Source organism: Plecotus auritus (genome assembly GCF_963455305.1).
Source record: "Plecotus auritus genome assembly, chromosome: 11".
NCBI classification, from domain to species: domain Eukaryota; kingdom Metazoa; phylum Chordata; class Mammalia; order Chiroptera; family Vespertilionidae; genus Plecotus; species Plecotus auritus.
Window position 1 is genome coordinate 989,142 of NC_137777.1, and position 20,256 is coordinate 1,009,397.

At 67.2% G+C, this 20,256-nt stretch overlaps 3 protein-coding genes across 10 annotated transcripts; 2 read left to right on the forward strand and 1 right to left on the reverse strand.

Annotated features, from left to right (window-relative positions):
• Nucleotides 1-663: 663 nt before the first annotated feature.
• On the forward strand, nucleotides 664-3,949 carry LOC308236764 (ly-6/neurotoxin-like protein 1). 8 transcript variants are annotated; one of them, XM_080646758.1, is made up of 5 exons: nucleotides 664-759; nucleotides 984-1,118; nucleotides 1,892-2,123; nucleotides 2,311-2,412; nucleotides 2,620-3,528. In XM_080646758.1, the coding sequence occupies exons 3-5, from the start codon at nucleotides 2,072-2,074 to the stop codon at nucleotides 2,814-2,816; spliced, it is 351 nt and encodes a 116-aa protein (XP_080502884.1). In that variant the 5' UTR covers nucleotides 664-759; nucleotides 984-1,118; nucleotides 1,892-2,071; the 3' UTR covers nucleotides 2,817-3,528. The 8 variants fall into 8 exon arrangements, with proteins under 8 accessions (XP_080502884.1, XP_080502883.1, XP_080502882.1 ...); XM_080646757.1 differs by having other exon boundaries at nucleotides 666-759; nucleotides 1,927-2,123; nucleotides 2,620-3,949; XM_080646756.1 differs by having other exon boundaries at nucleotides 723-804; nucleotides 1,927-2,123; nucleotides 2,620-3,949.
• A 3,300-nt stretch (nucleotides 3,950-7,249) lies between these two features.
• LOC308236945 (ly6/PLAUR domain-containing protein 2-like) lies at nucleotides 7,250-8,602 on the forward strand (the record flags this gene model as incomplete). Its single annotated transcript, XM_080647186.1, has 3 exons — nucleotides 7,250-7,307; nucleotides 8,059-8,178; nucleotides 8,397-8,602. 3 exons carry the CDS (start codon nucleotides 7,250-7,252, stop codon nucleotides 8,600-8,602), a joined length of 384 nt encoding a protein of 127 aa, XP_080503312.1.
• On the reverse strand, nucleotides 8,212-13,748 carry THEM6 (thioesterase superfamily member 6). Its single transcript, XM_080647185.1, has 3 exons — nucleotides 13,096-13,748; nucleotides 9,964-11,131; nucleotides 8,212-8,290 (listed from the first exon to the last, which is right to left on the reverse strand). The coding sequence occupies exons 1-2, from the start codon at nucleotides 13,606-13,608 to the stop codon at nucleotides 11,018-11,020; spliced, it is 627 nt and encodes a 208-aa protein (XP_080503311.1). The 5' UTR covers nucleotides 13,609-13,748; the 3' UTR covers nucleotides 8,212-8,290; nucleotides 9,964-11,017.
• Nucleotides 13,749-20,256: the final 6,508 nt, after the last annotated feature.

Here is a 20,256-nt window from a genome sequence, read left to right on the forward strand (position 1 = left end):
AATGAGGCCTGACCAGTGTGGCTCAGTGGATAGAGCGTCGGCCTGCGGACTGAAGGGTCCCAGGTTCGATTCCGGTCAAGGGCATGTACCTTGGTTGCGGGCACATCCCCAGTGGGGGGGGGGGCAGGAGGCAGCTGATGGATGTTTCTAACTCTCTATCCCTCTCCCTTCCTCTCTGTAAAAAATCAATAAAATACATTTAAAAAACAAACAAACACGAAACTTTTAGGGCCGGTGAAAATCTTATTTTTTGCCTAAAATAGAACAGAAGCTAAATGTTAGTAAAGTTACAGCAAAAACTCTATTTAATATGGATCCTGCGGTGGCGGGAGGCCCCTCTGGGCTGCTCTGACACTTGGTGAGCTGGGACCAGGGGTGGGAGATGCTGGGTCACTGGCGGGGGTCACACAGCAGGGGAGGGGCCTGGGCGGGCGACTGACGGGAGCGCTGCGGGGTCCCGTGGCCCCTGAACTGGGCTGGAGGAGGAGGGGCAGGGCGGCTGGTGGTGGGGGGGGGACTCAGGGAGCGGTGTGCCCCCCGCCCCTCCCCCGCCTGCGGCAGCGGAAGGAGAGGGAGGGGGCCGAAGAGTCGGCCAGACTGACCGTGGCCAGACCCCGGGAGGGGCCCGTGACGTGTTGGGGCGCAGGACGTGCGTCTGAGGGAGCGGCCGGCTGTCCCGGTGCCGCAGCGTCCTGACTCCGGGCTGGGGTCCCAGTGCCCGCAGAGCCAGAGCCGGGGCGGGGAGGGGCGGGGCGGACGGTGAGTCCAGCCGGTCTCCGGGCGAGAAGCAGGCCGGGGCGGACGGTGAGGCCGTGCGGGTCTCGGGCGGGTTGGGGGCGGGAAGCGAGGCGGGGCGGCTGGTGAGTCCCGGTCTCGGGCGGGGCGGGGCGGGGCGGGGTGGGGGCGGGGCGGGGCCTGCAGGAGCCCACGCGCGGCGGGTCCTCCCTGCGCAGAGGCAGAGGCAGAGGCAGAGGCAGAGGCAGAGGCAGAGGCAGAGGCAGAGGCAGAGGCAGAGGCAGAGGCAGAGGCAGAGGCAGAGGCAGAGGCAGAGGCAGAGGCGGCGTGGACTCTCTGGCGCACGGACGCGCGCACTCAGGCTCAGGCCGAGGGAGGCCGCGGTGAGTGCTGAAGGTCACGGTGGAGGTCACCCCGACACCCACCCGCTTGGCACCTGCGTCTTTGGGGCGGGTTTCGGGGGGCGGGGGGCGGGCAGGGCCGAGGACCAGCCTGGCCTTACTCGGGCCTTCGGCATCCGAGGGTGACGCCCCATAAACAGGCCAGGAGCTGGGGTTGCTGTTCCCGGGGAGGGGGAGTCTGATTTGGGCGCTGGGGCGGGGACCTGGAGCCCGAATATCCCCGCGGGGGGAGGTGGACCGTACTCCCGACTCCCACACACCCAGGCCTTCCCGGAAAGGGGGTGCTTCCCAGCGTCCCCGGAAGGCGGCCAGGCCAGAGGCTTCCCGCAGGGGCAGGGACTCAGGCCTGAGAGCCAGGGTGGACTCTGGGGGTCTTCCTGGGAGAGGGGACCCCCCCTGCGTCTGGAGAGTATCTGGAACTGGGGAACACGCAGGGGCACCCCAGGAACAAACGAGAATGGGGAAGGAGCACTGAGGAGGAACCACCCTGGGGCCTCGGCCTGCCCTGGCCAGTCACCCTGCACCCAGGGCCTGGGTGGGGGAGGGCTGTGCGCCAAGCTCCCAGAGGCCCCTGCCTGAACACCCCTGGGTAGCGAGCGTGTGGGTTGGGCCTGGCATTCAGGGCCCCTCTGCCTCCCTTCCCCGCCCACCCCTCCGTCTGCCCTGGTCCCACCCCTGCTCCTCTGATGGCGGGACCCCCGGGAGGCCTTTCCTGACACCCGGCTGAGCTGGGCGCCTCCTCTGCCCGCTGGCAGCCCGCCCAGGCGCCCATCCTGCCCCCTTTGTGCAGGGCTGCGGTGCCGCCAGTGGACCAGGAGCTCCAGAGGGCACGGGGCGGTCCAGCCCCCTCTGCGGCCCCCCGAGTCCCGCCCGAGTGGAACCGAGGGCCGGCCGCTGTCCACTCCCCACGCCCACTCTGCCCTCTGGCCCCAGCCATGGCGCCCCTGCTCGCCCTGTTCCTGGTGGCCCTGGCGGGCCTGCCTCTGGGTAAGATGGAGGGAGGATGGAGGGAGGGACGGATCCTATTGTGGGGGGCTGGAAGTGGGGAGGGAGGCAGGTCCCCGCTGGTCTCTCTCCTTCCGCTCTGCTCTTCGGCCCTGGGAAGGTGGTGGAATGGGGGTCTCATGGGCCTGAGGGGGGGCTTCTCCCTGTCTGTGACCGCCCCCCTCCCCAGCCCAGGCCCTGGACTGCCACGTGTGTGCCTACAACGGGGAGAACTGCTTCAACCCCATGCGCTGCCCGTCCATGGTCACGTACTGCATGACCACGCGCACCTGTGAGTCAGGGGTGCCCCCGCCCCTCCTGGGACCCTGAGTGGGAGGCTCCCGGGGTGTGGGGGAGCCTGAGGGGGTGCCCCATGGTCTTTTCTGGAAGCCTCCAGCTGAGGGGACCTTGCTCGAATGGCCCTGTCTGCTGGGGGGGAGGCGGGGGCAGCCCGGGGTCGCGGCCCCTCTCGGGTCAGCCCGCCTCCCGCCCTCCACAGACTTCACCCCGACCAAGATGAAGGTGAGCAAGTCCTGCGTGCCCAGCTGCTTCGAGACCGTGTACGACGGCTACTCCAAGCACGCGTCCACCACGCTCTGCTGCCAGTACGACCTCTGCAACGGGGCCGGCCTCGCCACCGCGGGGGCCCCGGCCCTGGTCCCCGTGCTCCTGGCCACCCTCTGGGGTCTGCTCTGAACCCCAGCCTGCCCCTCCGCCTGAAGAGTCACTCACGGACGGAGCTCGGAGAGGCACACACGCCACCCGCTCACCTTGGCGCTCCCGACCCCCCAGCCACGCCCAGGACTGTCTGCCAGAGGACCCTGGGCCTCTGAGCCGCTGAGCCCCCGCGGGCCTCGCTCCCCGGCCACGCCTGTCCATGTCAAAAGGCGGGTGTGGGCCTGGCCTTCCGGAGGCGTCTGGCCTGGGTGGGAGAGTTCAGCCCTCCGTCCCGGGATGGGTGCCCAGCCATGCAGTGCTATTTATGGGGGCCTCGGGCACTGGTTTGCAGGTGCCCCACCTTCCTGACAGCCCTGGGGCAGCCGTGGAGCGAGGGCCCTTGGAGGAAGGCCTTGGTCCTGGCTGTCCAGGGAGGCTGTCAGTTTGGGGTCCGGGAGGAGGACGAGGTCTCAAGGGGGGGGGAGGGTTACTCAATGCTGCTCTCGCTAAATTTAACGCCTGGCACAGTGTCTGCACACACAGCTGCAACTGGGGGAGCTTGCAGGAACCACACTGGACATGTTCAGCCACCTGTGGACAGGAAACCCGCACTGACCCCTGACCCTGGTCACTCTCTGAGCCCTGCGCCTGAGGACTGACCAAATGGTGGCACAGGTGTCGGCCAAGAGACAGGGCTCGATGTGAGTCCGCCTCCTCCCCTTGTCCTAATAAAAGAGTAATATGCAAATTGACCGTCACTCCAACACACAAGATGGCTGCCACAAGATGGCCAGCAGGGCAGGGCAGTTGGGAGGGACCCAGGACTGCAGGGGAGGGCAGTTAGGGGTGACCGGGCCTGCAGGGGAGGGCAGTTAGGGTCAAAGAGGCTGGCAGGGGAGCAGTTAGGCATCAATTAGGCTGGCAGGGGAGTGGTTAGGGGGTGATCAGGCTGGCAGGCTGAAGCGGTTAGAGGCAATCAGGAAGGCAGGCAGGTGGGCAGTTGGGAGCCAGCAGTCCTGGATTGTGAGAGGGATGTCCGACTGCCAGTCAAACATCCCTCGAGGGGTCCCAGATTGGAGAGGGTGCAGGCTGGGCTGAGGGACACACCCCCTCCCCCCCATGCACAAATTTCATGCACCGGGCCTCTAGTAAGTCAATAAAACCCCCTAGACAACCAGGTCTCCTTCTCCAGCAGAGCGCCCCAAGCGGTAGCCTCCAGTTCCATAAAATTGGGGTGGGGGGGAGTGGGGAGGGAAGGGGGTCTGCCTGAGGCTGGGGTGGGATCTGTCCCTTCTCACTCAGCCAACCCCTGAGCTGCCCGCTGCACTCCGCACCCGGGGCTTGGCGGGGGGGGGGGGGGGGGGGGTTATATTTGGCAGCACCCCGAGCTGACTCCAGGGCTATTTTGGGCCTGGAGAGCCAGGACATGAGCAGAGGGCCACCCGGTCTGGTTTTCAGGCCCCGTGCAGACACGCGGAGTGCCGGCCTTATGAGGGGCTTGAACTGGGATCCCACCGGGAGGGACGCGTCCAACCAAGGCCGACAGCCTGGGGGAGGGGCTTGGATCCGCAGGGGAGCTGGGCAGGGCGGGCTGGGCTGATGGGAGGAGAGGAGGCCCCAGAATCGCGCTCCCGCCCGGCGCCCTCCCTCAGGGGTGACGGCCATCTGTCCGCAGTCCGGGCTGGCCCGCTGTAGGATCTCTGCCTGGACCCCAAAGGCCCCGCCAGCCAGCCCGAGGGTCGAGGGTCCCGGGTCCCCGGGGGCCTGACTCTGCCCCGAAGGGCGGGAGCTCTGTCCATCACTGAAGGGAGACAGAGCCCCCTCCCTGCTCCTGAGACGGGGCGTCTGCTTCAGGCAGGTCTCCAGGGTGGGGCGTGGCGAGGGCTGGAAGGGCCCGGCAGGGGGTGCAGGGTGCTGAGGCCCCTCTGAGCTATGGGACCCTCAGCCCATGGTTCCCCGGGAAGAACTGCGGGGCCTTTGGTGCCTGCGCTCCTGGGAATGGGAAGGTGGGGGGCGGGGGAAGAAGCCCCGACGACAAGCAGCCCCCAGCCCCCCTCCCCCAGGAAGTGCACGGACTAGAATATGCTCATGGCATCGCGTTCCTGCTCGCCCGGAGGTGCTGGTCCCTGGGGACACAGCCAGGCTGGGGTCCTTCCGGAGGATGTGGAAGGAAGGGGTTCAGCAGCTGCTTTGGGGGAGCCACTGCACAGTGTGAACATGGGCCTAGGGCTGTCCTACTGGGCACCCCGGGCACCTCCCACCCTGGTCACACCCTGAGCCCTGATCCTGGTCACACTTTGAGCCCTGATCCTGGTCACAATGAGCCCTGACCCTGGTCACCCTGAGCCCTGACCCTGGTCACCCTGAGCCCTGACCCTGGTCACACTCTGAACCCTGACCCTGGTCACACTCTGAGCCCTGACCCTGGTCACACCCTGAGCCTTGACCCTGGTCACACTCTGAGCCCTGACCCTGGTCACTCTGAGCCCTGACCCTGGTCACACTCTGAGCCCTGACCCTGGTCACACGCTGAGCCCTGACCCTGGTCACACGGTGAGCCCTGACCCTGGTCACACTCTGAGCCCTGACCCTGGTCACTCTGAGCCCTGACCCTGGTCACACGCTGGGCCCTGACCTTGGTCACACTCAGCCCTGACCCTGGTCACACGCTGGGCCCTGACCTTGGTCACTCTGAGCCCTGACCCTGGTCACACGCTGGGCCCTGACCCTGGTCACACTCAGCCCTGACCCTAGTCTCTCTCAGAGTTCTGAGCCTGGTCACACGCTGGTCCCTGAACCTGGTCACTCTCTGAGCCCTGAGCCTGGGGACTCTGGAGGGACCCAGGAAGGGCGGGGCCTCTGGGCGCACAGGCAGCCTCCACTGAGCCAGCCCAGGCCCTGCTGGGCGACTCCCTCCCACCCTAAGCAGGAGCTGAACTTCGCAGGGAGGACGGCCCAGGCCTCCCAGGGGCTCGGCAGAAACTTGAGGAGGGATGCTGCCCCACTTTGGGGGCCAGGTGTGTGCCCGGGCAGGTGTGTGCCCCGGAGGAAAGCAGGGCGGAGCCCCTGGGTCTGAGGACAGGAAGGCCTTGGGCTGGGCTGCACCGAGGAGGAAGGAGGGGTGCGGCGGGGGGAGTCCAATCCAGTCAGCGCCCTGCATCAGTGCCACTGCAGCTCCGAGGTGCGGGCGAGCCCTCTTGGAGACCCGCCCTTCACCACTGCCGGAGCCTCAGTTCCACCTCCCTGGCACAGGCCCGCGGGCTGGTACCCTGGAGCTGAGTGCCCACCCTTGGGCCCCACCCGGTGCCCACGAGACACAGGCCCTCCCAGTGGAGGACATGGGACCCACCAGGGAAGCAGGGCTGAAGGGGGGACCCAGGACAGACAGAATTTCAACCCGGGGGGAAGGGCACCTCTGTGGTGGGAGAGAGAGGAGCAGATTTGGAGTTGGTGGGGTGCAGTGAGCCCCGAGGCGGTCTGGGCACAGCCCAGGAAGACCCTGGCCTTGACCCCTGTGCCAGAGGCCCCAGGGCTGCGTTGACAACCTCACCCTGGGTTTGCCCTGGCATCTGTGGGTGAAGTGGGGGTGACAGGGTCACAGGCAGGCCCTGGGGGGGCTGAGGTGCAGGCACCCAGGGGTGTGTGTGTGCATGCGCGCCTATGTGTGCACGTGTGTGTGTGCTAGTGTGCACGTGTGTGTGGTGGGAAGCAGTGGCTGCAGCCATGCTAGATCATCAGACCCCAGGGCCCTCTCCTGCCCGAGCCTTGGCCCAGGGACTCCCATCCATCTCCCGACCTGACCTGCCGTGGGGCCTGAGGGGCAGCCATTGGAGGTCCAGGGGGATGTAAGGGTTAGCGTCCCAAGGTGACCCTGGCACCTCCGCCCCCCTCCCCCCCTCCAGCTGGGACCTCTGTTGACCCAGCGCATTCCTCTTTGTCTCCGGAGCCCGCACACACGCTGTGGCCAGTTGCCCAGGCAGCAGCCTGCCCAGTCACTACAAACCGCCCCTCCCTGCCCCGTGACCCCCTCTGAGGAGTTGGGAGGGGGCCCTGGCACCGGCGGGGGGGGGGGGAGTTGTGGTGGGGGGGACTTGGGCCCAGAGTCACAGACCAGGAATCTGCCCTGGAGCTGAAGTGGGTGTGCAGGCAGGCAGGGGGGTGCCCCACGGAGGTAGGAGTCAGGGTGGGAAGCCCCCCTCCGCTCTCTCCTCGGCAGCCTGGGGGGAGGGGGCTTCCAGGCATAAGGGTATCCAGGTAGAGGAGGGAGAAGGACCCCAGACGCTAAGGGGGGTCAGCAGGGGTGGGAGGTGGAGGAATGAGGAAGGGGCGGAAGCCCAGGTGGGGGAGGGCGGGGCCCACGGGCAGGGCGGGGCTCACCCCTAATCTGCCGGGCTGACCGGTCTGGGCTGTGCTGGGCGCCCTATCCCCGCGGGCAGCCCAGGAGGAGCGCAGTGGCTGTGCGGGACTGGACCATGCGGGGGACGTGGTTGGCGCTGCTGGCGCTGGTGCTGGCTTCCGGCGGCGGGCTTGGTGAGAGGCGGGATGGTGCCAGGGGTGCCCGGGGGGACAGAGGAGGAAAGTGGGGGGGGGGGGGTGCGGCGCCTGGCCTGAGTGGCTCAGTTGGTTGAGTGTCTTTCTGTGCACCAGACAGGTCACCAGTTTGATTCCCGACAGTGAGGAAGGAAGGAAGGGAGGGAGGGGGGAGGGGGGTGGGGGGAGGAGGGTGGGAGGGGGAGGCCGAGGAGTGTTGGTGTCCCCTGGTGGGAGGACATGAGGGCGTGGGGCAGCATGGAGGGGCTGAGGGTGAGGGGAGTGTGCAGTGAGGGTGCTGGGGTCACTGGCAGAGGCCCTGGGTGCCCGCCAGGGAGCTGCCCTTCCGGGGACCCTCGGGCTGGGTGTGGGCCAGACCAGGGAGTTGGACGGACAGAGGGGGTGAGCACCTGAGAAAACAGCCGAGGGGACAGCCCAGCCCCTTGGGGCCCCTACATCCACCGCAGGAGGAGCTGGGGCTGAGCCAGATGACACGGCTCTGCCCACTTCCCAGGGAGGGAAACTGAGGTCAGCCAGAGGGACTCGGCGCCACCCAGTGCAGGTGGAGAAGCCTGTGGCCTCACCGGGTCAGCGGGGTCCCCGGGAGCCCCCGCCGGGGCACACGCTGCCTCAGGACTCCCCGTCTTCAAGTGGGCAACTGGGCCCCGGGTGGCAGCATCCCCTCCACCCTGGGTCTCCGGACAGGGCTTGGGAGGGCAGGGCCTGCCTGACGCCCTTGTCACCGCCCCAGTGGTGGCCCTGCGATGCTTCACCTGCCAGGAGCCCACGGGGGTGTCCAGCTGCGTCACCGTCGCCGCGTGCAAGGCCAACGAGACCATGTGCAAGACCACACTCTACTCGCAGGAGATCGGTCAGTGCGCCGGGCGGGCGGGCAGGGCTGCGCCCGGGGGTCCGTGCGGCCTCCCCGGCGAGGATCCCTGTGCGGTGGCCGTGTGCCTGGCACCGTGGGCGCTCCACTGGTGCTGGTGGGAGGACAGGGGGCCGGGTCACAGGGGGAGTGAGGCGGGGTGGTGACCCGCGGTGGGTCCTGCCGGGGGCCAGCCTGACGCGGGTGCCCTCTGCCCACAGTGTACCCCTTCCTGGGGGACGCCACGGTGACCAAGTCCTGCGCCAGCAAGTGCGTGCCCTCGGATGTGGACGGCATCGGCCTGACACGGCCAGTGTCCTGCTGTAATGCTGACCTGTGCAACGTGGACGGGGCGCCTGCCCCCGGCGGCCCCCGTGGCCTGGCCCTGGCCCTCACGCTGGCCTCCCTCCTGAGCCTCCCCCTTTAGCGCCCCCCCCCCCCGCCCAAATGCCCTTGAAGAAGCTCGCCTACCTGCACCAGGCCTCCCAGCCTCCTTTCTGGGGGTCCCCACCTGCGTATCTGCGCCATCTCCCCCGCTGCCCACCACCCACCGCTCTCTCCTCGTCACACCAGTCACATCACATCACGGCCTCCCCGCGGGAGTGAGGATGGTCACCGGGCCGGGGACACACACTGACCAGCAGGACTCTGCCCTCTAGCCCTCAGGGGCTCGGCTGTTGGCTGGGAGGTGGGGGGGGGGGGCAGGAGATGGGACCCAGGTGCAGGGAGAGCACTGCACCCACAGAGCCAGGCCGGGGTGGCTTCTCGGAGGAGGAGGCACCAGGGCAAGGCCTTCCACGACGGAGAGGCTGGGTGGAGGGGGCACCAGGCCAGGCCGGCCAGCAGTGACCCCTGCCGCTCACCTGGCCCACGGCCAGGCCTGTGACGAGGTCCCCCTGCGGCCCTGTGGCAGAGGGTGCTGAGAGGTGTGGGGGAGCCCCTGAGCGTCCACACCCCCCTTCTCCAGGCCCCACTTCCAGTGTCCGAGGAAACCCAGGCTCCAGTGCGGAGGGACCTTCACTTCACCTTCGACTCGGGCCGGCACCAACCCCCAGAGCATCTCCCCAGGCCCCTTTCCCAGAGGGCTGCCTTCTGTCTAGAGTAGGAGCGCGCGTGCGCGTGCGTGTCTCCCCTCCCCCCTCCCCCCTCCCCTCGGAGCGCCCTCCCTGCCACAGGGGCCCGCCAGGCCAGGCTGTTTGAGTTGCGTAACCCTCTCCTTTTGTCCCCTCACACCACTCCCTCGGTCCCACACACCTGCCCAGCCCACCGGGCCAGGCCCCTTCTGTCTGCAGGCCAGGCCGCCAGGGGAGGCTCGGAGCCCAGGCTCGGCCCTGGCTGCAAAGCCAGCTCTCCGGCCGCCCATTCTGTCCCGGGCCCGGAGCCAGGCCCTCCTGGGCAGGTCAGAGCAGGGATGCAGCCCGCGCCCCTGCCAAGGGGCTGAGAACAGCCTTACCCTCATCCCAACTGTCCCACCCCCACCCGGAGCCAGGAGCGCAGACCCAGACTGTGGGGCACAGCCTCCCGAGCGAGCGCCCTGGAGGGTCACGGGACTTGACCCCCACCAAGGCCCGGGGGCGAGAAAGCCGGAGCGGGGCCCGAGGAGGGGCAACTCCTTTCTGCCCTTGGTCCCACGTTCTGTGAAATGGGGCCAGTCCTGCCCTGCCAGCCGGGACGTCCCTCCCCCCTCCCCCCTCCCCCCCCCCCCCCCCAGAACACACCCTGGGAGTGCCCGCTGCTTCGGGGAGGGGGTCCGGGGCTTCCAAATGAGGACCTCGCCCAGACACTCACATCGAAGACCCTTTAATCTGGGGCTTCCTTTGAACAGAACAAACATTGCAGCTTTCCCAGCGGCGGTAAGGCGCAGTGGGCAGGCGAGGCGTGAGGTGGCTGTGCTCCTGCTCCAAGGCGGGGGGTGGGGGCCTCCAGACTGGGCGGCTCGGCGGCGGCTCTGGGCTCATCTGCCTGGACCGCCCGTGGCTAGCGGGGCAGCGCCACACACACAGGTGGCAGCCGTCCCACACCCAGGGCCTGACCGGGTCCCCAGACGGGCTTTCTTGCTCGGAGGCATCAGGCTGGAGCAGGCGTGTGTGTGTGCGTGTGCGTGTGGCCCTATCGGGGAGCCCCAAGGGCAGCTGCAGGCCAGGCCACTGGGGTGACACCGAGAAGACCCCTCCCAGCCCCGGCCCATCAGGGAGGCAGCCCCTCCCTCCGAGGAAGGGCCAGAGAGGGCAGGGCCCTGCCCGTGGTCCCACAGCACACCCCAATGGGACCAAGGAATGCAGACAGGCAAGGGAGGGGTGCAGAGGGCACCCCCAGCTACAGGAAGTTCACCACCTCCACAGAAGCCCTCTGCCCTCTGCCCTGCTAGACGCTGCCCCGGGTCTGCCACCCTCACCTGAGCCCGAGGGACGGGCCTGAGATGCTGGGGGCCTGAATCAGGCCCCAGCCCTGCCCCGCCCCCCACCGTCTCCGACTGCGGCTCGACGGCTCCAGGTGGTCCCCGAGCTCCGAGCTAGCTCTGGATTCGGGCCCATGGAGGCCTGGCACCCGCACCCAGTCCCAACGCCAAGGACCCTGGGCCTCCCTCTTCACTCTCCGCCCCCGCCCGGAGGACAGAGATAGGTCAGGGCGCCTAGATCACCCCATCCCAGGCTCAGCGGGGAGGCTCACCGAGGGGCGTCAATAATGGGGTGGGGGGAGGGCCGAGCGAGTGAAGGGGGCTGGGCTGGTCACAGGCTACCTCAGCTCGGAGAGCCCGGGCCAGTCCATTCTGCAGTGTGTGCCCCTGGCAGGCGGGGGCGGGCGGGTGACTGCCTAGGTAGTGGCCGGCAGGCAGGGATGGTCACTGGTCCTTGACCACGTCGCTGAGCCCGCTCTCGGCCCGGAGCAGCCGGCTGCTGGCCTCGTTGTAGGCGACCCAGTGCTGCAGATCTTCCGGCAGCTCCGGCGGCTCCACCTGCAGGGGGAGGGGGGAGGGGGAGGGGGAGAGGTGAGGCCTGCTCCCTGAGCCATCAGCTGCCATGGCGACCAGCAGGGGTGCAGGGAGGGACAGCCTGGCCAGGTGCTGCCGCCACCCCTCCAGGCCTCTGCTGATGGGTCCCCAGGCCCAGGTGTCTCCTCCCCCTCCCAGGTACCCCCAGCTCCTGGGCCCTCACTGGTTAAACCTCTCCTGTCCTTGGGCCTCCATCATCAGGCCTGCGTCCCCAGGGCCTGCCTGAGCCCTGAGCCCTCCACGCGTCCCCAGAATCAGGTCAAAACCTGAGGCCGCGGGCCGGAGAGGTGACAAGATGGGAACCCAGAGCAGCCAGAGGCCTTCGGAGGCAGAGCAGGGGCTGGAGGGTGGAGGGACTGGGGCAGTACCCCCGAGGGCCTGTCTCGAGCCCCCCTCTTTCTCGTGAGCGCCATCAAGGGCTGAGCTTGTCCTCCCAGCCCCTCCCGCTCCCGGCCTGACCGCTGAGATGGGCTGGCAGGCCAGGCCTGGGGTCAGAGGCTGCACAGACTGGCTTGGGGAGGCCCCAGGGACATGCCACCATCTCAGAGCACCCAGAGGCCCAGCCTCCCTGCAGATGGGGGGTGGAGGGGCTGCCGCATTACAGCACAGTCGGGCTCGGGCTCTGCTCCAGGTCCAGGCCTGGCTCTCGGGAGCCGCTGTCCCCCAAGGCCCCGCCGCCCCACGCCAGCCTTCAGCGTGCACGACTCCCGGGCAGTGGGCTCGGCCCGCCCCACACTACACCCTAGCCTCCCCCTAGGACTCCGGGGGCTCAGGCTGGAGTCCTCGGCATGTCCCTGCCGTGCGGTCAGCCCCCCACCTCTCATGGGGACCGCCCCCGTGAGCTCAGGGACCCTCCAAGCACAGGCCTGACCACATCGCAGCTTCCCGTGCAGGAAAGCGCGGGACTCCCCTCCTCTGCCTTCCGCTCACAGCTCTCAGCCCATGGACTCCCAGCCTTGATGACCACCCCCTGCCCGTGCTGGCCACCCCCTGCCGGCTTCCTGGCACATGAAGGGGCACACAGACCATCTCTGTCCCTGAGGCTGTGTTGTGTTCCTGGGGCCTGCTGTGCAGCCTCGGGCAGTTCCCATCCCTCTCTGGGCCTGCTTGCCCAAGTCTGACGTGGGGACACTCTGACCTCTCACCAGGAAGGTGAGGGCGCGTCCCTCCTGTTCTCGGAGGGCAGCACCCTGCCTGAGGGCTCCATGGGTGGGGACAGGCCCGGCGTGGGCACGGGATCCCCAGGCGTTTTCGGGAACGCGCCTGCAGCCGGAGTCTGCCCTTGCCAACCTCGCGCAGCAGCACCCTGGCCGGCCCCAGGGCCCAGTTGCCAGGCGGCTCGGGGAGGGCGGGGGCTGCGCTGTGCCGGGAGGAGCTGGCCGCCGGCCCTGGGGAGGGACCTCGAGCCCCAGGCAGCGCTGCGGCTGCTTCTCTCCACCTGGAAACACCGAGGCTGCAGCTCTCCAGGCTCCGTCCCCAGAGCCAGTCCCAGGGGGCGGCGACCCCGCCCTCAGCTCTGCGCTCGTGAGAGGGGGTCTCAGAACTCCCAGCAACTTCCTCTCACTGACACCCCTCCCCACACACACTATGTTCTGAACCAAGGACCAGAGAGGGCGGCTCCACACTCCGCGGCACACAACACTGAGCGTGGGAGAGGCCTGGGCTGGGCTGGGCTGGCCGGTCCTGGAAGAGGTGGCACAAGGGCCTGGAGGCTTGAGGGGTCAGGCTAGGAAGGGGCGAGGGGGGCAAGCACAGTCCAGGTGTGGAGTGGATTCGGGGACCCTGGGAGCCCCAGGAAGAACGGCACCAGTGAAGGAGGCTCTGGGCCCGAAAGAAAGGACGGTGCGCTGCAGGGCGGGCACTCCGAGGGAAGGGGTCCCACCGGGGGCGGGAGACCGCGGGGTCGCGCACCGGGAGGGGGGTCTCACCCTGCGCTTGCACAGGTGCTGCACGACGCGCTCCGGCGAGGCGCCCAGCACGTGCTGGCGGGAGCGCAGCAGCGCGCACAGGAAGCCGTCGCGCAGGCTGACGAAGCGCGCCTCCAGGTAGAAGGCGCGGTCGTCCCAGCCCAGCAGGCGGGTGCGCACTTCGAAGGGCTCGAGCAGCCGCAGCGAGCGGCGGTAGCGCGCGCACGAGGCGGCCAGCACGGCGCGCGCCCCGAGCGTGCGCAGCGCCCCGAGCACCCCACAGCGGGCCAGGTGCGCGGCGCGCGCCACGTCAGCCTCGCGCAAGTAGCGCGCGTTGTTCATGTGCAGCAGCAGGTCCAGGTCCGAGGGCAGCACGCGGCCCGCGTAGCGCTGCTCGGCCAGCAGGTCCCGGACGCGCGGCTGCAGCAGGCGCGCGCGCAGCACGGCGCACGGTACGCGCAGCAGGTACCACCCGTCCAGCAGCGCGAAGTAGGCGAGCGCCAAGCCCAACAAGGGCACGAGCAGCTCCAGCATCGCGACGCAGCCCGCAACGCCAGGGCCAGCCGGTGCGCGCTGCGCAGCTACCCGCGCCCGCCAGCCCCGGAACCGGCGAGCGCCGCGCGGCCGGAGCGAACCACCTCGCGAAGCCGGCTGAGGGGGGAACGCGCCTGAGGCCGCGGGTGCTGCAGGCTGGAGCCCCGCCCCTCGCCGCCGGCACCCCCGTGTCCTCAGTGGTCCCTTCCGCCCCGCTGCCGGCGCCGTTATTGCTTTCCTGGGGGGGGGGGGGGGGGGTGGGGCGCCGAGTCGCGCGCGGAGCACCACAGCGGCATCTAGCGGTCGCGCTCCGCGTGGCAGGCTGGGTCGCGGAGAGTCGCCCGCAGGGTCCCTGCCCGGCCAGGAGCGCGTGCCCCACTGGCTCCCGAGATTCGGCCCCTGATTTGAGGGGAGTCAAAGGGTCCAGCGCTTCCCCGGCCCAGGCCGCGGGACTTCGCAAGAGAAATGGGCACAGTCAGCCCCGGGGGCGCTCGTGGGAGACTCTACTGGAAGCCGACCTTCCTAGGCTCCAGGGGCTCCCCACTTCCGCAGGGCGACACCCCCAAAGCATAAGCGGCGGATTTAGGGCACATTACAGTCTGACCCCAATACACCTTTCAGTCCCAGCCTGTAGCCTCATTACTCCTCCCCACCCACATTCACCCCTACCCCCCAAAGATCCTGACCACCCCAACTTTATTCCCACCCTTTGCCCCTTTAGAAACGGGAGCAAATGACGCCTGGGGTGGAGGCGGGGAACGTACATGACTCAGCAATGGGTTCAGAGGTGTCTGCGCTTGGGACTCAGCCCAGCGGCCGGTGGCACACGCCTGGGTGCCTGTCCGCCCTGCAAGGCTGGGGAGGGAGAGCCCCGAGAAGGGAGGCCCGAGGGATTCTCAAGTCTCAGTGTTCGCAGTGACCTGGAGGGCGCCCCCAGGTCTGCGCTGGATCCTGCGGTTGGAGCTCCGGGTGCTTGCTGGCGTGAGCAGCTCTGAGGAGCGTCCAGGGCAGCTGGGCTCCAGTCCAGCCCACACGGCCTCGGGGCTCTCAGCCTCCCTCTCCAAGGAGCGGCCTCCCTCTCCAAGGAGCAGCTTCCCAGGCGGCCCACTCCGCTGCCCCACGCGGGGCCGGGCTGCTGTGCACACCCTCGACCTGGAAGCCCTGGTGTGGAGTATCTGAGCCAAGACCATACGGAAGCTGGGACCCGAGCCCCCAGTGCGAACAGGCTCCGTGCTGCCAGCCCGGTGCTCAGCCGCCGCGCCTGGCAGCCTTGGGGGCCATCGTCATGATCCCATTTTCCAGAAGAAAAGCTGAGGCTCTGATCGGGTGCGTGACCGCCTGGGGGCCTCGGCCAGGAGAGCCTGAGCCAGGCCTGGGGCCCTCCCCTGGGGACACTGCTGCCCCAAGCAGAAGCCAGGGCTGGGCCTTGGGGGCAGGACCCCATCCTCTGGGGACAGCCCCCGAGGTCCCTCCGCCGCTGACCTTTTCCATTCGTCCTGTCCTCCCTCTGTGGCACTGTTTTTTGTTGCCTCACCTAAGTATAATTTTCCCCTTGTTTGTTAGAGAGAGTGAGAGGGACGGAGGGAGGAGGAGGAGAGAGAGAAACATCAATGTGAGAGAGACACATCGATGGGTAGCCTCCTGCATGCACCCTGCCCAGGGCTGGGGATTGAACTTCTTTTATTATTATTTTTTTTTAATCTATTTTATTGATTTTTTACAGAGAGGAAGGAGGAGGGATAGACAGTTAGAAACATCGATGAGAGAGAAACATCAATCAGCTGCCTCCTGCACACCCCCTACTGGGGATGTGCCCGCAACCAAGGTACATGCCTTTGACCGGAATCGAACCTGGGACCTTTCAGTCCGCAGGCCGACGCTCCATCCACTGAGCCAAACCGGTTTCGGCGGCTCTGGCACTTCTTAACTTGCAGCTGTGTGCCCTGGTGCCTCCTGCCCACCCTGCAGGCATCTGTCTGTCTGTCTGTCTGCCCGTCCAGGAGCCAGGCCCTGCCCCAGGGTGGTGTCTGCACCTGGAGACCCCTGGGGGCCAACCACTGGGTGAGTGGTTTCTGCATGGGGCCCCAGGGTCAGGCAGAACTGCGGGGGCAGGAGGTCCCCCGACCCCGTAGCCGTGGGACCTGCCGCCCGTCCTGCCTTCTGGTGTCTCCCGGTGGGTGCCCGGATGCCTGCCCTGTGCGCCCCCCTCACACCCCCCTCCCTCCCCCCGTCATCGGAAGCACACAGCTTGGATGGATGACAAAGGGACCACAGACTAACCCCAACAAGCTCAGCGGGGCAGCGTGGTGGCCCTACACACTCAGACCCGAGGGAACCCCGTGGGTGGTCCGAACAGGAAACGTCCCAACGGAGAGCGGCCCTGGCCGAGAGTCACGTGCGGGGAGTCACGTGCGGGGCCCGCAGCTTCCCCACCGTCGGTCTCTACCTTCAGCGAGTCTGTCTGTGTGCTTTGCATCAGGAGGACATATCTTTGGGATGTCAGCGTGACCTTCCTCTGCAGGCCCTTGGGGTTCACCCCCACCTGGGCGGGGACCGCAGAGCCCCACTGCTGTCTTGTTCTCCGATCCCACCTCTCGGCGCCGTAAGCTCTAAAGGCGTGAACCACCCTGCCCTTCCCCGCCAACATCAAAGAAGTACACGTCTCCCAACTTACTTGTTTTCTAAAGTAATGTTTTTATTTTACCTTTCAATGTTTTTTTTAAATATATTTTATTGATTTTTTACAGAGAGGAAGGGAAAGGGATGGAGAGCTAGAGACATTGATGAGAGAGAAACATCCATCAGCTGCCTCCTGCACACCTCCCCAAGGTACATGCCCTTGACCGGAATCGAACCCGGGACCCTTCAGACGCTCTATCCACTGAGCCAAACCGGTTTCAGCCCTTTCAATGTTTTTTTATTGATTTCAGAGAGGAAGGGAGAGGGAGAGAGAGATAGAAACGTCAGTGATGAGAGAGAGTCATGCATGGATCGGCTGCCTCCTGCACGCCTCCAACTGAGGATCGAGCCCGCAACCCAGGCATGTGCCCTTGACCGGGAATCAGAGCGTGACCTCCTGGTTCACAAGATGATGCTCGGCCACTGAGCCCCGCCGGCCGGGCCCTCCAGCGCACTTTTCATCCGACCCCGGCCCCCGCGGTTTCCCCGCATTGCTTTCTCCCGCCGCCCTGACCCGCCTGTGCCTCCCGCTGCGATTCCGGTGTGTAATCGAAGCTGCCGCTCCTGAGCGTCTTCTCTGGAGGTCTTGCTTCCCTTGCCCTCCGTTTGGCTCAAATAAAGTCGTAACAACTCTTTGAAGGGCGGGCCCTGTTTCCTGGTTCAGCCGGAGGGGATGCAGCTGGGGGAGGGCCTCAGGGCCGGAGCGGGGAGGGGATGCAGCTGGGGAGGGCCTCAGGGCCGGAGCGGGGAGGGGATGCAGCTGGGGAGGGCCTCAGGGCCGGAGCGGGGAGGGGATGCAGCTGGGGAGGGCCTCAGGGCCGGAGCGGGGAGGGGATGCAGCTGGAGAGGGCCTCTCCCAATCTGACGGACGGGGATGGAGTTTAGATGCGGCTTCGGCCGCTCGCCCTGCCCCCGCCCCTCTGCTCTGCAGTCACCTCCTGGGGCTCCAGATTTTCTGCTTCCTCACGGCCCTCCACCCAAGGCCGATGCCCCCGGGCGCACGCGGCCGGTCTGGCTGGGGCAGTTCCCTAGCGTGGCTTCCTGCTCTTGCCGGGGGCGGGCCGGGCCCCGGGGGCGGGGCGGGTCTGCTGGGCACACCCTACATCCCCCGGGAGGTCCTGGCCAACAGACCACTGTGACCTCCTGGGGCTGCTGCCGGGTCCCACGCTTGCTGGAGGTCCCCACGCTGCCAGCTGGGTGCAGGCTTCCCAAGCGCCCTCGGCCTGAGCCCCTTCATTGCTGGGAGAAACGCATCACCCCCAGGCCCTCCCTCAGGGGCAGGCTGCCCAGGCGTCCCCACCCTAGGCCTCCAGAGCTGGGAGGGGTGGGGGGAGGGGGGAGGGGCTGGGCGGGCCTCCAGCCCAAGGGCAGCAGGGGAGGGACACTGTCCACCCGAGGACACCAGGGGGTGTTCGTCCCTGTCTTCCTCTCTTCCCACCCCTCCCTCTCTGGCAGAGCCGACTCAGTCCTCGAGGCGAGGCCAGAGGGATGGTGGGGGACCCTGGGGGAGCCCCGTGCATCTTGGGGGTGGGTGCATGTGGTTGCATGTTCACGGGGTGCCAGCGGACCGTCACACGGACAGAGCCGGCCTTCCTGGGACAACCTCGCTGATCCAGGAGACCCGCCAAGGGGCAGTCCAGGGTCCAGTCCCTTCACGTGCCCGTTTCCGCTGCCCAGCGTGCCTCCCTGCAGCATGCTCGGGTCCCCACACACGGAGCCGTGAGCAACCAGGCGGTTGCTGTTCCAAGCCGCCAAGTTTTGGGGTGCGCTGGCACACGGGAGTCATGGCGGCTACCGGCGCTCAGGGCAGAAGCGGAAATCAGTGAGACCGAGGGGCTTGGTGTGGGGACCGGAGCAGGTGACAGGAGAGAGAATGGGGCAGCCATTGCGCGGCTGCGGAGGGCCGAGCCCAGCCCCGCTCTGTGTACTGGGTGTGGGTGCAAAGCGGTGCCGTGGCCAAGGGGGGCTGTCCGCCTCTGCTGGTGTGCGAAGCCCTCAGAATGGAGGCGATCGATCGCCCCGGGTGTGGGTGCGGACAGTCCGGGGTGGGCCTGGCCAGTGTGGAGTCAGCAGGAGACAGTGAGGCTGGAGCCCCGGGGGGTGGGGGTGGGGGTGGGGGTGGGGGTGGGGGTGGGGGTGGGGGTGGGGGTGGGGAGGGCGGGTCCTGGAGCCCAGGGAGGAAATGAAGGCGGAGGAAGGCGCCTGTCTCGGTTCCCGGTCCGTCCTGCTGGAACCGAGGCCTGTGAGCGCGTGGGTTACACAACAGACACTTAGGAACTCACAGCTCCGGAGGTCCCGCGTCTGAAATGAGTCTTCAGGGCGGAAACCAAGGTGTCAGCAGGGCTCGCTCCTCCGGAGGCCCCAGGGGAGCATCTGTCCCTCCCTTTTCCAGGTTGGGGGCGTCCGCACTCGGCTGGTGGCCCTTCCCTCACCGGCAAAGCACACCTGCAGCCTGTGTCTGTGGTCATGTCTCCCTTCTCCTTGGCTTCCTTGTCACACTGTCCTCCCTGACTCCCACCCTCTGTGGTCCCTCCTGCAGGGACCCTGTGATGACCCGGGCCCTCCCGATGATCAGGGTGCCGTCCCCGTCTTCAGAGCCTGAACGGAATCGCACCTGCTAAGTCTCGGGTGCCCTGTGAGGTGACTCTTCACAGGTTCCGGGGATTAGGATGTGGACAGCCGGGCTGGGGGGGGGGCATTGGTTCCACGTGCAAATTAGCCGCCCCATCCCAAGGTCGCCCCAAAGTCCCAACTCATGACAGCGCCAACTCAAGTCCAATTCTCCTCCAAGTCTAGCCCGCTGGCTCAAAAGTCTCAAATCTCATCGTAGAAATTGTTGTGGGGTCGAGTCCTGGAGTCAGAATGAGACCACCGGAGGCTGCTGATGGATTAAAAAAAGCAGGCAAGGACTTATTGAGCTGGCCAGGACGGCCGCGAGGGCACCACACGCAGGTGGAGTCCACCCCCACGACCGCGCCGTCTCAGGTGTAGGCAGTCCTTCTAGAGGTCTAACCCACAGAAATGTTCCTTTGTTCTAAACGAGCCCCAGCCACATCCTGCTGGACGTGGGATTGGAATGTGGACCTATCTTGCGAAAGCAGATTGTACAGAAGCAGAATCGAGCAAAGTGAATAATCTCTAAAAGTTGTCTGCCGTTTCAACTCCTGGAGCTACTGAGTCAGTGGGAATCCATCTCCTGTGGTTCTGGTCCACAGGCCCAGGAGAATAACCTCTGTGATGTGGGATGGATTTATGTGCTGAGGTAACTACCCTATTGTTTAAGCAAGTAAGTGTGTGCAGAAGCCGGAATAGCAGGGTTAACATTCAAACGGCAGTTTTTACCCAAGTATGGTTGCTACCATACTTCAGAAATCACCACCATTAGGAATGGATGAGGCTCAGGCTAAGGAAGAGGCTGGGTAGGAGGGACACAGCGTGGGCACTGGATGTGGCTACGGGCAGGGGGCTCAGAGACTGCCACCTCAAAGGCCGCCCTGGTCTGGGGGGGTGTTGGGGGGGGCACTGAGCCCTGTCCGCCAGGGGCAGACCCTGGCCCAGGACTGCGAGGGCCCAGCTCCATCAGCAGAGGGCCCCGCTCATCACGAAACCCAAGGCGCAGTCACCCCGCGACCATGCTACAGACACAGCACTCTCAGGGCCAAGACCATGGAGGTCACCCTAGACGCCCCGTTTTCTTCCATCTGCATGCCCACTGCCTCCTGCGGAGCCACCGAGACGCGAGTCCTCCGGGGTGCCTAGAGCGTCCCGGAAGTGATGGGGCGGAGAGGCGCGGAGCGGCGGAGGGCGGGGCGCCAGCACATCCGGCGGCGGCGGCGGCCCGGCGCCGGCAGGTGAGTGGGGCGGGCCTGGGGAGCGCCGGCGCCCTGTGGTCTCTGATGCCCCTCCCGCCCAGCAGCGCTCCCGGGAGCCGCACCCCGGCTCGGGCCGAGCCCCTCCGCCTCCCGCCCC

Coding starts and splice junctions, on each gene's coding strand:
- LOC308236764 (XM_080646758.1), top strand. CDS start 2,072: ATGGCGCCCCTGCTCGCCCTGTTCCTGGTGGCCCTGGCGGGCCTGCCT. Junction 2,124..2,310: donor CCTGGCGGGCCTGCCTCTGG/GTAAGATGGAGG, acceptor CCCCCTCCCCAG/CCCAGGCCCTGGACTGCCAC. Junction 2,413..2,619: donor CTGCATGACCACGCGCACCT/GTGAGTCAGGGG, acceptor CGCCCTCCACAG/ACTTCACCCCGACCAAGATG.
- THEM6 (XM_080647185.1), bottom strand. CDS start 13,608: ATGCTGGAGCTGCTCGTGCCCTTGTTGGGCTTGGCGCTCGCCTACTTC. Junction 11,132..13,095: donor AGCACCTGTGCAAGCGCAGG/GTGAGACCCCCC, acceptor CTCCCCCTGCAG/GTGGAGCCGCCGGAGCTGCC.